General features: G+C 39.3%; 1 protein-coding gene across 2 annotated transcripts in view; it reads right to left on the bottom strand.

Moving 5' to 3' along the window:
* The window catches only part of rgs7a (regulator of G protein signaling 7a), a 51,402-nt gene that overhangs the window by 13,830 nt on the left and 21,355 nt on the right, over positions 1-16,217 (bottom strand). For both annotated transcript variants that reach the window (XM_084947697.1, XM_084947698.1), the window contains exons 3-4: positions 11,802-11,898; positions 5,823-5,873 (exon numbers count right to left, since the gene is read on the bottom strand). In XM_084947697.1, the coding sequence (XP_084803823.1) occupies positions 5,823-5,873; positions 11,802-11,898 (148 nt within the window). The remainder of the gene's footprint in view (positions 1-5,822; positions 5,874-11,801; positions 11,899-16,217) is intronic.

Here is a 16,217-nt window from a genome sequence, read left to right as displayed (position 1 = left end):
TGTGTATCATCTGCCATCAGTTCCTCCCTGCTGTTCTAAACCTGTAAGTCCTTCGTGGTGTCGACATCTATCAGTCACAGTTTGTGTTTTGGGCTGATGGCTTTCTTTTGATACTGCCGTATTTAGTTCATTATGAATAGTTTTTCATACAGTGTTGCCCTTGACTGTTTCTGCCAAGTAAGCTGTCCTAACACACGAATAAAGTGAGAGATGAAAAGATAGAAATGTTTAACATTGTCTAAATTGCCAGAGCTACGAACGCTACAGCAGGAGCTTACTGTATGCGTCCATAAAATATGCACATGTCTGCTTTCTCACTCTAACACACACACTGGGTGTTTGTGAGTGAGTGATAAATATAGATTGGCTTTTTCTTTGTCACTGAGGTGGCTGTCACCGCTTTCAGAGGTCAGGATGTTTATGTGTATGCATGTGTTTGTCTGCGACTGGGCTCCTTTTATTAATAAATTATGACTCATAAGTTATTTAAACCTGTTTACTTATAAACAAATCCCTCCCTCTGTATCGGCTATATATAAACTCTAAAGGAGAAAGTGATATATTTAACATAATAGCGGAATTAACATTTACTACATGGAAAAATCAAGTTATTCCTGAATTTCTTTACTTAACCTTTATACAGAATGTTTGTTTGGTTATTTATCTAAGACAGAATGAATGTCAGATGGCAATAAGGTCAGCACAGCATGAAAAATGACCTCGTGGACATGCAATTAGAGCTTGATGTCTCTTATATTTCAGCAACTGAGTTAATTTGTTCTCATTTGAGTCTGTTGAAAAATCCACACAAAGGTGAAAATGCACACAAAATATGTGTGCGGTGCAGATTTATTTCATCTAAGCTTTTGCAAACAGTGCGCAGTGTTATTAGGAAAAAAGAATAAATCTGAAAATGACAGTTCAATCAAATGAAGGTTTTTCATGCATTAAAACATAACCAATCTTATTTATTTCTAGTTTTTCTGAAAGGATTCTACTGTATAAAGTTAAGTCCTGGCAGCAAGGGAGCTTCTGGCTTCCTTTTAACATAACATAAGCTTTACAGGTGACTAAACCTTGGATTAGAATTAGTCAAACTGTCAAAAAAGGCCAGGCTTACAGTCCAGAGAGAAAACACCCTTTGATTTCATCATATTACCAGTTATGTGCCAAAACCCCACTAGTTTGGAGCCCTGCCATGTGGAGTGTGGGAGTACTTTTCCACCTGAGCTTTATCTAAAGACAAACACAGAGATTTTGTATTTGTGGCTTATAGCGTATGAGCTGCTGAAGTGAAACAGTGTCTCTCTTAGAAATTGTGGAAGGAAAGCAAATAATTCTCAGAAAAGGCTCTTGTATGGCTTCATTTAAAGAGTTAAAACTATTTAATATTTCATAGGAAAAACAAAGATTATAAAAATCTAAGATCTGAATAAAGAATTTCTTTTTAATCTAAGTTACTCAAATGTGCTTAAATACATAGTGTCAGGAGGCTCAGCCCCGAAAGCAGTGAACTAAAAGACTAGCACACCAAAGTGCTTTTACATAAAGTCAATTTCAATTAAAGTAAATATGTATTTTAAGTAAATTAAATACACACATTCAATCATTCGAGGAGGAGCACTCAATGGATTCATGCACAACTGAACTAATACAAGGATTAGTAAAATAACACTGTCTCACAAACAATGGAGGTATAAACTGTATTCATGTGTATGTCAGCACAGAAGTGTGCAAATGGGTGATTTCAGTAGGCTGAAAAACTTGTCTCTAGTGCTCTACTGCAGGAGTGACTCTTGAGTCTGATGAGAAGGAGGTTTGAAGAAGGTTGACAGAGAAGACCAGGATCTTTAATCAGAACCTTGGGCACCCTCTTCCTGCTGTTCTGATGAGCCACATGTCCTCCCTCAGAGGTCACTTTACTGTTCCCTGTTCCACTGAGCAGATTAGATGCTCCTTCATATGTAATTCACACCTTTAATAACACGCAGGTGCACACTCCCTGACAACTTGACTGATTTGTCTTGATGCTCTGTTGTGCTCCAGTGACTGTGATGTGTGTATTTATATGGTTATATGGTTAGATTATCCCCACAGTGACCTACTAAACAAGATTCATTTATACAGTGTATATTGTGATCAATTGTTTGTCATTGTATTTATATGTGTTTTTTATTTTCATTTTAATGTATTGGATAATTAATCTACAGTTTATAGACTTTATGTATATTTAAAAGCTTTATAGAGTCATATAATTCATTTCAGCTACAACACAAGTCTATTTTATTTGACCACACTCAAGGCCTGTTTAATGCCATTAATGATTCATTCATAAGCTTACATTTTTGTGACCCTTATGACCTAATCAAAAGGATAATATAGCAAAGTTAAGTCATAGCACAGAGTGTATCAATAGTACCAACAGAGAATATGTCGTTTCATAAATACTCTCACTTGATTTTCTTCCCCCCTTTGGGATGAATTTATTTTGAGATTTTCCCAGCATGGTTCCCATTACGCTTTTGGCAATTTTGAACATAACAAACAATGTGTGTTTCATCTCCGTGAGCTGTAGGCTATAACAAAACTAAATTTTTTAAAACCGTGCACTTATCAGCCACAATACTGAAACCACTGACAGGTGACATGTGTAGCATTGATCATTTCGTTCCAGTACAAAAAAAACATTGGGCCCTGGTATTTACATGTTGTTACTTTAATATGCACAATCCACGAAAGCATTGTTGCATACCCACAGCAACAAAGAGCCCAAAGTGTGCAACCACCTCCACCCTCCCTGACCAGACCCTCATCATGAACAAGTGGGATTCAAGGAGGCCCTGCCTGCCCATTTGCTGCAGGCTGTTTGTGTTTTCTCTTTTACCACAGATGTACAGCCAGCAAGCAAGTGGATTACTTTTGAACCTGTAATCAAAGTGGGTCAAAGCATTAAAAACCCTTTGCTATAAATTTAATATAGTGTGGAAAATCCATTGCAGTCAAGCACTGCCTCAAGTCTTTTGACCCATAGGCATCAGCAGATGCTTTGTATCCTCTCCGGGGACTATAACCATGCTTAGCTGGTGCTTTGCTCTACGATCTTTCTGCCTTTAGTCTGCTTTCAGAAAATGATTGACCTACAAAATGTTAAGGTTGCTGATCATGTCAGCCAGTGGCGCCTCGTTCACATTTTTTTCCTTATGCGTCCAGTCCCCTTCATGAGCAGAACTGCAGAATATGACAAACGTGGTAAGCAATTACTGCCAGCAGTTCATATGCTAAACAAATCAATAATTTTCTAAAAATCAGCGAATGATGATGCAAAGTATAATCACTGTGCTATTGTCAGGAGCTTCTTGTGCAATACCTTATGCTGAGACATCAAAAACTTTTGTCAAGAACTTTTGAGGCAAGGATTTCTCTTATCTAATCCAATGCCAAATTAAATCAAAATAAGACTGGAGACTATAGACATGGCCAAATAGGATGATAATGAGTTCTTCTGGGCTGCAGCAGTATATTATCTGTGGCGTTCATTTAGCAAAAGAGCTCTACAGCCTCAGTCAACTTTGATACAAGCTCTTCTGCCTTTACATAATAAGCTTGCTGCTATCATGCTGTGAGCCAAATTAATTGCATTTCACTTTGCTGTTTGTCAGCCCCTCAAGGAGTTGCTCTGTGCTAAAGTCATTTAGTTATACACAACACTGTGTTTACCGCAGGGCAAATAACAGCACCTGTGCTGCAAAAAGCAAAATGGGTAGATTAAAAAAAAGTTGTCCTAGAGGACAAAAACATCTGTCGACACATGTTTTTAGACTCTTCCTTGTTAAAAAATAAATAAATAAATAAAAACCCAGTTTTGGATAAATTTCATCAAAATGAATCTCACAACAAAGTATTTTGGGTATTGTAGATGTAATGACATAAAAACTATTGCCAGATTTTTGTCACAATCCAACAGAGTGGATATTTGTTCCAATGCATCGCATTAAGCATTCTTAAGCATATTACAGATGCCTTAGATGCAATGCAGAAATAATAACGCAGTCGTAATCTTTTTTGAGCAAATATAAAAACTCAGAGACTGGTATTTTCCTCGGCATAATTAAAACGAAAATGGAAATGAAAAAAAAATCACACAAGGACAATCTGTCCACTTGTCTCAAAACTCTTTCATTATGCACATGAAATCATAAATATGCTGTATCAACCGTCGCCCCACCACCCACACACCAGTTTAAATACATGCATAACAACCTTTATGATATCAACATGCACAGCTCATAAAACAGGTAGATCCTTACATACACACAGAGGAACTGTGAGTTGATGAGTCACAATTACTGTATGAACTGATTGTACAATACTGAGGCAACCACTAGAGTAGACTGAAATGTACACCCACGCACATAACCAGTCCAATATCCAAGTAGAAACACCTACATTGCACAGACACGATCAGATACACAAGAAACTCTCAAAAGAAACACTTGGTTTTAACTTCCCATATTTGTCACAGTTCATCCTGCCCACTTTTGAGTCATATTATGTGCAATGAGAGGCTCAACTAATGATTCGGCAGCTCTCTCAAGGCAGTCCAGTTCTACATTTTCATACTGCGCTAAAATCTGAGTAATCAAACCAGCTGAAGGACACAAAAAGACTAGATTAAAAAAGAAAACAAACTGACTTTTACCTACTGTAATATGATATGGCAGCGGTCCCCAACCCCCGGGCCTCGGACCGGTACTGGTCCGTGAGTCGTTTGGTACCAGGCCGCGAGAGTTGAGGCTCAGGTGTGAAATGTATGGTTTTCAGGGTTTTTATCGGTTTTCAGCGTTATTTTGTTATCGTTTTTATCGTTAACTCTGTTTTCCTGGGTCTTTTCACGTGTGTTATGAATAAATCTTCTTTTTTTCGGTACCGGTACTAGTTTTATTTTGTTGTATTTATCCGCGACACCTTAAAGGCCGGTCCGTGAAAATATTGTCAGGCATAAACCGGTCCGTGGCGCAAAAAAGGTTGGGGACCGCTGTGATATGGTACATAGGTTTCAAAATGGCAAGTAAGTGAAGTGTTACTCCTTATTTTAGAGCTAAGTGACAACACATCTGGATTCAAGTTATTCAGTATCTAACCAGCACTTGTCCTCTCATTTACGCCACCAGCAAACACGAGGAATGGTATAAACAGTTGTAATGATGCCATCCTGAAATTTTGTATTTTTAGTATTAATTGGGCCATTTGAGAAAACTGATGTTGGGGAAATGAAAATGGAAGTGCATTAGTGGCTGTATTTATTTAGATTTTAGCAAAGTGGCTCCAGTAAAAATATGCCACAATTTTGTTAGTAACAATATTTTAATCTTGTTCTTTTAATTCAGTGCATTTGCAAAACCTCTCAGTTAATCCAGTGTCATTTCAGTCCTTTCTTTCTTCCTTTAAGCTTGCTTTCTTCTGATTGGCTCTGCTTTACAAAGAAAATATATGAACAGCACGTCTGTGTGTGTTCACATTAGGGATATCATACAGAGCAAAGAGCAGAAACAGCTTTGCGAAACTGAGCGCTGGATTATTGGGGTTACTTGAGGTTACATACATGCAATGTTTTCCAATAATACAATGTTACAGTGTCTATATATAAAGCACAATAGGTCAACTTTAATATTGGCACAAATTGTGGAAAGCATGTGATAAATTGCTTTCACAAGCTGTCCACTACTGCCGATCTATTTGCTGACCCTGATGTCAAAAGGGCAACTTCGGTGTGTTTCAGAACACATACACCAGTAATAAGCATTTCAGTGTTTGGCTTTTACCTTGATCTTCAATGTCCAGATTCTTCATCATCCACTGTACAATATCAGAACCTAAAATAGAAAAAAGCATATACATATGACTCACTTACATATCGAATATGCTCACGCTGTGCTGGAACACATTTTGCAGGAGATGCAAATGAAAGGCAAAACAATGAAACTCTTAACCCTAGTCAACCCTCCTCATTATCACAGTGCATACCAATTCCTCTCACCTTGCACCATGTAGGTGGGTTTAAGGTGATCCATTACCAAGTTTTTTTTCTGTGTACCTCTCCAAGCTGGCTCTTTTTGTGTGACGTCCATAAATATAAATGACCAGAGAGAGACACAATTGGATAATGACACCTATATTTTGTAGTATATTAAAATAATCTATCTGACTTGAAGCGTCTTATACAGATTGTGACATGCGTGGCAGGATCTAAAATGAGAACAGATCAGAATATTGTCTAAACAGTGAAAGAGGGTATAAGCGAGAGCACAAAAGCAAAAACCTGAGAAGAATTAGGAGGAAGATGCTGTGGCCTATTTTAAAGAAACTATCATCAACAACTGAAACATCTGAGTAATGCTCGTGGTTTCCAGATGATTTGTGTATTCCTTTTGGCATTTTTCTGGAATGGACAAACATTTAACATGATGGACACTATTTAGCCTCTTCTCCACCTGAAAATGAATCACATTCAAATCTTAGAACAGCATCCTCCGTCCCCAGGCATTTTCACACCACTGCGCACCATGTGACTTTGGCACTTTGGTTAAATATATATTTTGCAAGCTATTATTACTGTCTGTCATACTGACAGGTGAAGGTGTGTGTGTGCAGACGAAAGCCACAGACGGCAGGGAAAAAAAGGTGTGAAATGGAGACATGAGGGAATTCATGCAGGGAGACATTCGAGCCCCGTGGCTGTCTCTCTGTCCATTGAGCTCCCTCTCAGTCTGTCTTCATTTTGTCTTGCACCCCTTTGCGTTTTGGAGCCCCATAACCAGATGAGATTTTCCATGGATTAACATCATTAATACAACCTCATTTTCACACTACCAAATCTGACCCACTTTCAAAGAGAGAGCTTAAATGAGATGTGTAAGATAAACCTCTGACAAGGCTGTTCTCTGAATTAATTAATATCATGACCATAGATTGGTCTGTACTCTTCTGTGTGTGTGTGTGTGTGTGTGTGTGTGTGTGTGTGTGTGTGTGTGTGTGTGTGTGTGTGTGTGTGTAGGTACAAATGTATGCATGCCTCAGAATAAGACCATAACATGAAAAACCAGCAAAAGTTAAAGTTGTCTATTGTCAATCACCATGTTATTCTTAAAATAAATTATATATGAAGTATTGTTTAAATACTACAGCACACAGTTGCATTAACAGCTGACCATTAATGCTTATACATAATAGAAAGAAAATCTATGTTAATTTATATACAGTATGAAACTGTACTATTGTATTATTATTATTATTATTATTATTATTATTATTATTATTATTATTATTATTAAAAGCTGTAAAAATAGTTTTACACTGTAATCTAAAGGCAAATATCTTCTACACAAAATAAAATCATAAAATCAACATAAAGCTGATACTTAAATAAAGGATAAACAATAATAATAACAATAATATTAATAATAATAACAATTAAGGATAAATAAAGGACAACAATTATACTCAGGCTTTTGAATGAACTGTAAATGGTTCATGCCATAACATCGCTTTGAAAAAAAAAAACAGAAATATGAAGTGTTTATTGACCTCTGTGATATGACATTTCTGAGCATCTATAGAAATATTTTCACCAGCAGCCAGACATTTTGTAAGCCATGGCTCTGTTGCTCACTTAAAGATATAAACGCAACACCACCTTACAGAGAATACAGCAAAAACACACTGAAAACACAAACACACACACACACCTACACAGACATCTTGTATCACAGACATATCAAGCATCTTGATGTGAAATAGTGGCACAATCTATTGGAGTAGGTATCATGCACAACACAGAAAAATGGGGAAAAAATGCCAGTAAAAACAGAAAAAAATTATTTTTAGGTCCTGAAAACTTTCTTTATGTATCATTGTTGTATAAGTGTTTGATAGAAAAAGTGCTGTGTGGATGTATACATCAAGGGGTGAATTTTTGGCTTGCGGTATAAAAGACTTTGAATTGTCTGTGATGCTATAAAAATGCAATCGATTTACCTTTTCACCCTTCTATGAAAGCCTGCATGGGCAAATAATTCAACAATACAAGGACTGCATTTTTCAACATAAAGAAACACTTTGAGGATTTCATTTTATTATCCAATCACAAGAATCAGAAAATCCACAGACATCCCTGTAAGGGACAAGGCCAAAAAACAGTAGTGAATTGCTTTGATCTTCTGGTCCTCAGGCATCAATGCATTAAAAACTCAAGCAGTAACTATAAAAACTACAGTCTGGAGTCTTCAGTGGAGACACTTGCAGGATATGGATAAAAGAATCAGGGGATACGGTGATAAATATCCCCCTGTTCAGCATTAAAACTGAGCATACAAATGTTTTAGCTTCAATATTCAAAATGTTATTATCATATTATTTTTGTTGCCATATCATTGACAAAATAATATTATTTTGTTTTATTGACTTAGAAATAATTTAATCCTGTTTTTGTTTACATTTTACACATTGTGCTGGGGTGTGGTTTGTAGCTCATCTGCAGGAGAGCAGTGATGGCAATGGAACAGCTGCGGGACCAGTCTGGGCACCAGACAAAAGTGTTGCAGAAAGTTGCCTGAGCTGGTTCCTCACCAGCACCGGCCCCAGTGACGTCCTTTCACAGCATGGGGGAGGTAGATGACCCACAGACCTTCGACAAGGTCTTTCAGGCCACGGCAGAGGCATGTTTCTGGCTAAAGGAGGAGTGGGTGATGAGGTTGCTCCAGGTGCTTTCTTGCAAAACCCCGGCAGCAGTTCTCAGCTTGACTGCAGCAGCGAGGAACAGCTTCAAAGATGCCTGCCAGGTGGTAGTCAACCACTGGGACTCCCACCTGGGAATTATAAGGACCAACCTTTCACCTATGCCATCGTTCATGTCTCGCACACTAAAAGAGCCATATGAATTACTGGACATTAAACCTGTTTGGACCAGCACCTACCACCCTCAGACTGACAGGCTGGTGGAGTGGCTGAATAAGACTTAATAAGACTGAATAAGACCTGATTAAAGAAAATTGGCATGAATGTCCAAGCCCAGCTAAGATTCAATACGCTCTAGACCTAAGAGCTGAGCTATACACACTGGGGAGGTTATCACAAGAGAATATGCCCCAAGCCCAAGAAACCACTTCTCTGGTGAGCCTGGTTAAATACAGAGATGAGGATTGAAGGGCCAAATTCCAACATTCCTGCCTACCCGATTATGATAACCATTTCACACAGGCCCAGAGAGCAGATGTTGCTGCATTGCAACAGTGATTTGAAGATGTGTTCTCTCCCCTGCCCAGTCATACCCTTCTCACAGAGCACCATTTTTAAATGCACTCTGGCATGACGGTGCATTCACAGCCCTGCAGGTTACCTGCACATAAGAGGCAAATTATTCAGGGGGAATTTGCTGAAATGGTATAACTGGGAGTAAGAGAAGACAGAGTGCGTGGAGTAGCCCCATAGTTCTTGTGGTGAAGAAAGGTGGTTCTATACAGTTCTCTGTTGATACCGCAAGGTGAATGAAGTGTTTGATACCTACCCAATCCCACAGGTTGACAAGCTCCCGGACCGGTTAGACAATGCTCATTTTTTTCACAACACTGGATTTAACCAGGGGTACTGGCAGATTCCCTTGTCTGCAGAGTCCAAGGAAAAAAACGCCCTTCTCCACTCCATATGGTTTGTACCAATATGAGACACTTCTGCTCGATTTGTTCTGAGCCCTACCCACCTTCCAGTGCCTCATGGACCGGGTGCTGCTCCTACTTGGATGATGTCATTGTCATGGTCTCCGTGCCTGCCCGGCCGGCCCCACAAGGCTACATTTGCTGTTTCGGTTCTCTCCCTCTCTGCCTGGGCGGAGCTCATTGTGGGCTCCCGCCCTTGGCCCACACACCTGACAACAATCACCTGTCATCACCGGGAGCACTATTTGAGGCTGGAACACAGATCCTCTCGTCGCTGGATGATTGTACTACTGACGTTAGTGTTCTCACAGCTCCTGTGAACTTGTGCTTCGTGATTTGTGATTAGTTTGTGACTTCCCTTCTCTTCTGCTTCAGACCTTCCCCCCCCCCGGACCTGCGACCTCCCTGCCGTGTGAACGTGTGTGAGTGTGGGCAAGAAGACGTGAGCGAGTGTGAGAGAGCCCTTGTGATTTCCTGGAGTTTTGGATTGGATTCCCCTTCACTGTATATATATTGTGCACTGGAGCCGGAAATAAAAACTGTTTTTTGGAGACATCTAACCGCTCTGCGCTTGAGTCCCTACAACCAGATCGTGACAGTCATCATCCACAGTGACACCTAGGCGGAGCATGTGCAGCGCGTGGCCACGGTACTGGAGTCCGTGAGGCAGGCGGGGTTCACGGCAAACCAGAAGGAGTGTGTGGTTGGACAGAGGGAGGTACAGTATCTGGGGTACCATTTGGGAGGCGGGCAGGTGTGTCAACATATGGGTAAAATGACTCCTATCGCATCCTGCCTGCATCTCAAGACCAAAAAACAGGTGAGGCGGTTCTTGGGGCTGGTTTATCTACTTTACCACGCCCGGTTTTGTGTCCAGCTTCACAGACCTGACCAGCCCCTTGACTGATCTCACCCAAAAGGGTGTTCCAGATTTGAAGCAGTGCCAGGCAGCATTCTTGCAGGTAAAGAATTCTTGCTCTAAACTCCTAACTTTTCCCTCTCTGGGCTGGGGGCAGCTTTGTCCCAGGAGATAAGGGGGGATTGACCACCCTGTTCTATACATCAGCAAGATTTGTCAGAACAGGAGGCCAGGTACAGTACAGTGGAAAAAGAGTGAGCTTTTGACTCTCTTCGCTATTACCTCCTGGACCGCCATTTCAGCCTCTGTTCGGATCACGCCCGGCTACAGTGGCTCCATCGCATGAAGGATGCCAACGTCTCGATCACCCGGTGGTATCTGGCTCTCCAGCCTTTTGTTCAAGGTGGTCCGTAGTCATGGCTGACTTCCTCTCTCACTTGCAAGGTGTGGTATCAGAGGAGGCTGACCAGAACAGCTGATGACCATTGTCTAATCATGCCTTCCCTATTTGAGTAGGACGCGAGGACCTCACGGGGGAGCTGTGTGTGGTTTGCAGAGCACAGGGACGCAGCTGGAAAGCTGCACAGACATGTGGGATACACTGTAAATAAATACCTTACAACATGCAACACTGTGTGCGTGGGTCCTTTATCCTGTCACACACATTATCCCACATTTATTGAAAATCAGGTTGTATGCAATCATGCAGAGCAACAGAACTTGTCACCATATGTTGCAGTTCTGTTCCATTCCTGCAGATGTAACTGGTAAAGCTGCTTGCTAGCTGTGCTGTTTGCATATTTTATACAGAATTATGCAATTATATAGGCCAGATCTAAAATTAATCAATACAGCTGCATACTCTGTATGGAAGACTTGTCATGTGATGACTGCTAGTTCCTTTTTTCAAGCCCGAAATATCTATTGATATTTCAGGTGTTTCTTGCTTAAGTTAGCGATTTAAATTTATGTGCTTGTGTTCATTTGTTTCTGCTCACTGTTAAAACATTTTTTAGATCTCTTCACATGTCACTGTTGGTTGTATGCACAAAACCTCTGAGACTTCTAGCAAAACCAAACAGTGCATTCAGATCACAAAAACAGCCAGTGTTAATGAAAACATTTTTAAGCAATAGTTATATTGCTTATCGCATCTTGCCTGCATCTCAAGACCAAAAAACAGGTGAGTCTGAGTCAATAAATAAGAGAAGAGAAGAGAAGAGAAAACTCACCTGAAAAAACACTGGGAATCTTGGTTAGAAAACTTTTCACTGTTCTGATGGGGATGCCATTTTTCTCATCCTGCATGCGTGCTATTACCTCCTCCATCTGCACAAGACAGGGACAGTGGAAGAGAAGGGAGAGTGAGTACTTTCTGTGAACTTGTATAAGTAAGTGGAGGTTGTGTGTGTGCAAGAGAGAAAGAGGTACAACAGATACAAACATGTTTCTGTGTGGTTCAGCCACGTCTCCAGGGGACAGAGAGTAAGGCGAGAAAGTTAGTGACTAACCATCACAGCTGTCAGATTTCTGCCTCTCCTTTGACAAATCTCTCTGATGTGTGTCATTTGTCACATAAAAGCACCAGTAAGCTGCACTTATCGGATTCTGCAGTCTCTATTGAATTTTGGAGTTCTAGCAGTGAATTTTTATTATTATTATCCATTGCATTATATTTATGTACTCAAACCACCACATACATGAACTGGGCAGAACAGAGACAAACATTAGAAATAGTATCAGTACTGTAAAATATATTGTATTGTCTTCGGCATTAACATTAAGTTAAAATGACAAAAACAGGTGTACAGCCACATACTGGCACACATGCAAACACACAAACATTTGCACACATGGCAAAGATGGAAATGCACTGGGAGTCGTCTCGAGGGCCTGGCAGGGCAACACAAGGCAGACATGTTTCCAAGAACACCCAGAAGGGAGCAAAGCAGAGCAGAGCATAGTGCTGACGCGTTACCACAATTGGATGCCAAGCTACCTCCCTAAACTCTTCCCTCAGTGTAAAAATATACACATGGAAAATATGTACGTAGAAATCAACACATTTTATTTGGTCCACACACCACACAAACCTCAGTTGTAGTGATTCTCTCAAGGTTTGTCCACTTTAACATAGACATAACTCTACTATTTAATAATGGCATTATTTGTAAAATGTATGAATAGTGTGATTGCATTAAAAAGCTGCCACTTTTTTCAACCTCTCTCGACTACCATGACATGGATGACTGCAAACCTATATTGTAACTATATCGCAGTAATACTGCAAACAGGAAGATATGCAGCGTACATGACTTTTTTTTACCGATAATGTTTTAGATTTTAATTAAGAATTTTGCATTTTAATAAATGATGGACTTCATTTTTTATAAAAAGTTTATTTTAATCAAGCAGCAGACTTCTAAGCTGAACAGTCAAGCCAGAAGCACCAAAAACTGCTGATTTTCTAGTCATTGAGCCAAAAGTCATAGACTCCTGTTAAAATATCCAACTTTACAGGATCAAAATACATGGTTTCAGCATGGTAAAAAAAAATGCTTTCACATTTATAGGTCATGAAATTCATTAATCATTAAATTGCACCTCTTCACTATGTGTGTGCTCTATGTGTCTAATTTAGTGGATTATCTGATTAATATTATGGCTTGTTTTGTTGTACAGACTGTCCAAGATGTTTGTTTAGAATTAAACAATTAAACTAGAATTAAATTCTAGCATCATCTTAGCCCAGTAGTTAGCACTAACTGGCCAATAAGTGTGTCTTTGCAAAAGCACCCCTATTCAGTTTATGAATATGGTTCACTTCTGGCTCCAAAAAAACAAAAAAACTGCATGGAGGCATCAAAAAAGCTAAAACGCTACTGTTAAATGCATGTTTTATACTGTTGTGATTCTTACCTTTGTCTTTTTTGCTTCTAACTTACCCGCCCACACAGGCACAGGTAGTGAAAGCCCCAGTTTATGCATATCCTATAAGATGAAGTTGTCCTTCTCAGTGGATATGAAGGAGTACCTTAAGTTAAATATATTTTGCTGCTATTGTCTTTTTCCCAAAAACGATGCGGCAAGTCAAAGCTCCAAAGTGCTATGTTTTGTACAGGTATTTCACTGTAATTTTATTTTCAGTGGGGTTTTTTGTATTCAAGCAAATCTAACTTTGTGTTTGGTGTTTTGACATGACAATAACTGTGTGCTACACTGAAGGGTTGTGTTGTTCTTGCAGGTCTGACTTCATCGCTCATCTCCTTCAATTTAATTTCCTCTCCATCTTTTATATAACACACATACAGTATGACTTATCAGCTCAGCTCATGAGGGAAATTAAACACAATATGAATAAATCCACCTGCATTTCGTATAGATGTGGGTTTTGTTTAGGTGAAAATTAATTTCTTGGCCATATCAGTGAGTTTTGATTATGCACAAGCTATGTTAACGACTTTTTTGTTTGACAGTTCATGAGCCAGCTGTGAATGTATAATTATACGATACAGACCCATGGCTAAAATTCTGAAGATGAAAATGATCAAAATTAGTGATTACAAGCGAACTGAGAATGACAGAGCACATGCAAATATTAAAGAGCTGACAGACTAGTCTGGACCTAGACACCTAGAAATGGAAATAAAAATAAAAACGGGGTGAAATGCATATTTCTGTCTGTTTTGTTAATCTCTTGCTCCCACAGTAGTATGTGAATTACCTGTAGCACTAAAATACAGTTCTAAAAACATCTTTAATCTCTCACACATTAACAAGATCTTAGCTTTAATAAAAAAAAGCTCTACCTAAACTGCTTCTGGCAATCCTCCTTGAATTTCTGTTGTTTGTTGTTGGATTTTAGTTATTCTCACATGTGAATAATATCTGGGACACCAGACGAGTTTGTATAAATAGCAATGTTACACCAATTGCATGCCGATCTTCTCCCCTAAAGGAGTCCACAGTCCAATATCCCACAATCTAATCTGAGATATAATATTTTATTTTAATGGTCAATGCTGCAATCAGTAACTTTCACTACTTGTATTCCTCTTTCATGACTACTAGTTATTTGGAAATTTGAGGATGTGAATGTCTAAATCAAAGACAGGTAAAGCAAACTGATAGAAATGGTGGAAGCTCTACCACAAATAGACTTTAGTGGTCAGAATATATATCGATCACTATTATGATCTACAGCCATGCAGGAGAGTTTGAATAACGTGTGACTAAGAAAGTCCTTGTGACTAAGAAAAATTGGAGACTTTATTGAATTTATTTTTAACATTCAGAGACTGGAGCAGTCACTACATCACTATTTGTGTAGTAATTACACAATAGTAACTATGTCAGTATTTCTGTCAAATCTAGGAGCTTGTGGCTGGACTATGAATGCAAACAAACTACGATAGATTTACAATTTTATCAATTTTATCAATAAATTTCTAAACAGTAAATTTTTTATTACGACAAATATATTTCATGTAACTGCTATCTTGACCCCAATTCACTTTGAAGACAGCAACTGACTGCGAGTGGTTACAGACTTGCTCCCTGTCTCCAAAGCAACCATTTCAAAGGCAAGAAGATTGCAAGTATATTGCACATGGTTGCAATAATTTTGGTCATGTCTAGTGGGACTGTAGAATAACAAAATGCTCAATGTCATTCTCTGTGCTTTTAAGTAGATTTTAAGTCGATTTGGTACAACGTTCAGGCTTGATTTAGAAAATCTTTCTAAATTAATCCAAAATGCATTTAGTTCATCCCTTTGGAACAATTGTACTTTACAGTGGCAACCCGTCTCAGTCTACCTTTCTCTGAGAGTTGGATGGTACTGTGAGCCACAGAGCAAACAAGGACAACAGCAACATTGATCAATACTTCACACACTCTCCCTCCTATCTCTGCAAACCGCCTACACATGGTAAAATGCCACCAGCGTGAATATTCAGGATCTAAAGCTCTTGGAGTCGGGATGCTCTCAGGCTTCATGTTGCGAGGAAGAGACGAAAGTCGTTTCCACAAGAGAGAAGGAGAGGGAGCAAGAGCCTCTCTGTCTCTCTCTTTCTCTGTCCCCCACCCATCCACCCACCCAGAGCTGTCTGACTGTGTCTCTGCAGCCTCTTAACAGATAAGAGTGAGTGTTTTGGCTGCACAGTGTGAATCATTGAATAATGATGGCACAGGACTCAGTACGTATGAAGTGACTAACAAAGCTCCGGATATAAGCACATACTGAGCTTCAGCACAGGGCTTCAAGCACTTCAAAGACTATCACGGAGGGTACTCAGGGTGCAATCAGAATGTTTTGAAGCACCATTTTCAGCAAAAAGCATTTCAAACTGGGTTTGTAAATCAATGCTGCCCTCTTAGATTTCTTTTAGCCACTCTTAAATGCAGCAAGCCCACTTATGAGATGGGCTATTCCTAAGAATAGCAAGTAAATAAAAGAATCATTGATTAAAAAGGTTATATAGTAAGCACATCAGCAAGGTGTCCATTAAGCTATGTTATTGAATGTCTTAAGAAATTTTTAAAAAGCTGTTTTGCTGTCGTGATGGGGAATGTTCACCGTTCATTTATAGAAACAGCAACAGCAACAACTTTTACAACAAGGTTTATCAAGTGAACCTTGGAATTCT

This window comes from Perissodus microlepis, chromosome 13 (assembly GCF_051167445.1).
Source record: "Perissodus microlepis isolate ML-2025 ecotype Zambia chromosome 13, ASM5116744v1, whole genome shotgun sequence".
Taxonomy (NCBI): Eukaryota; Metazoa; Chordata; class Actinopteri; order Cichliformes; family Cichlidae; genus Perissodus; species Perissodus microlepis.
This window is presented reverse-complemented; position numbering and strand designations above follow the sequence as displayed.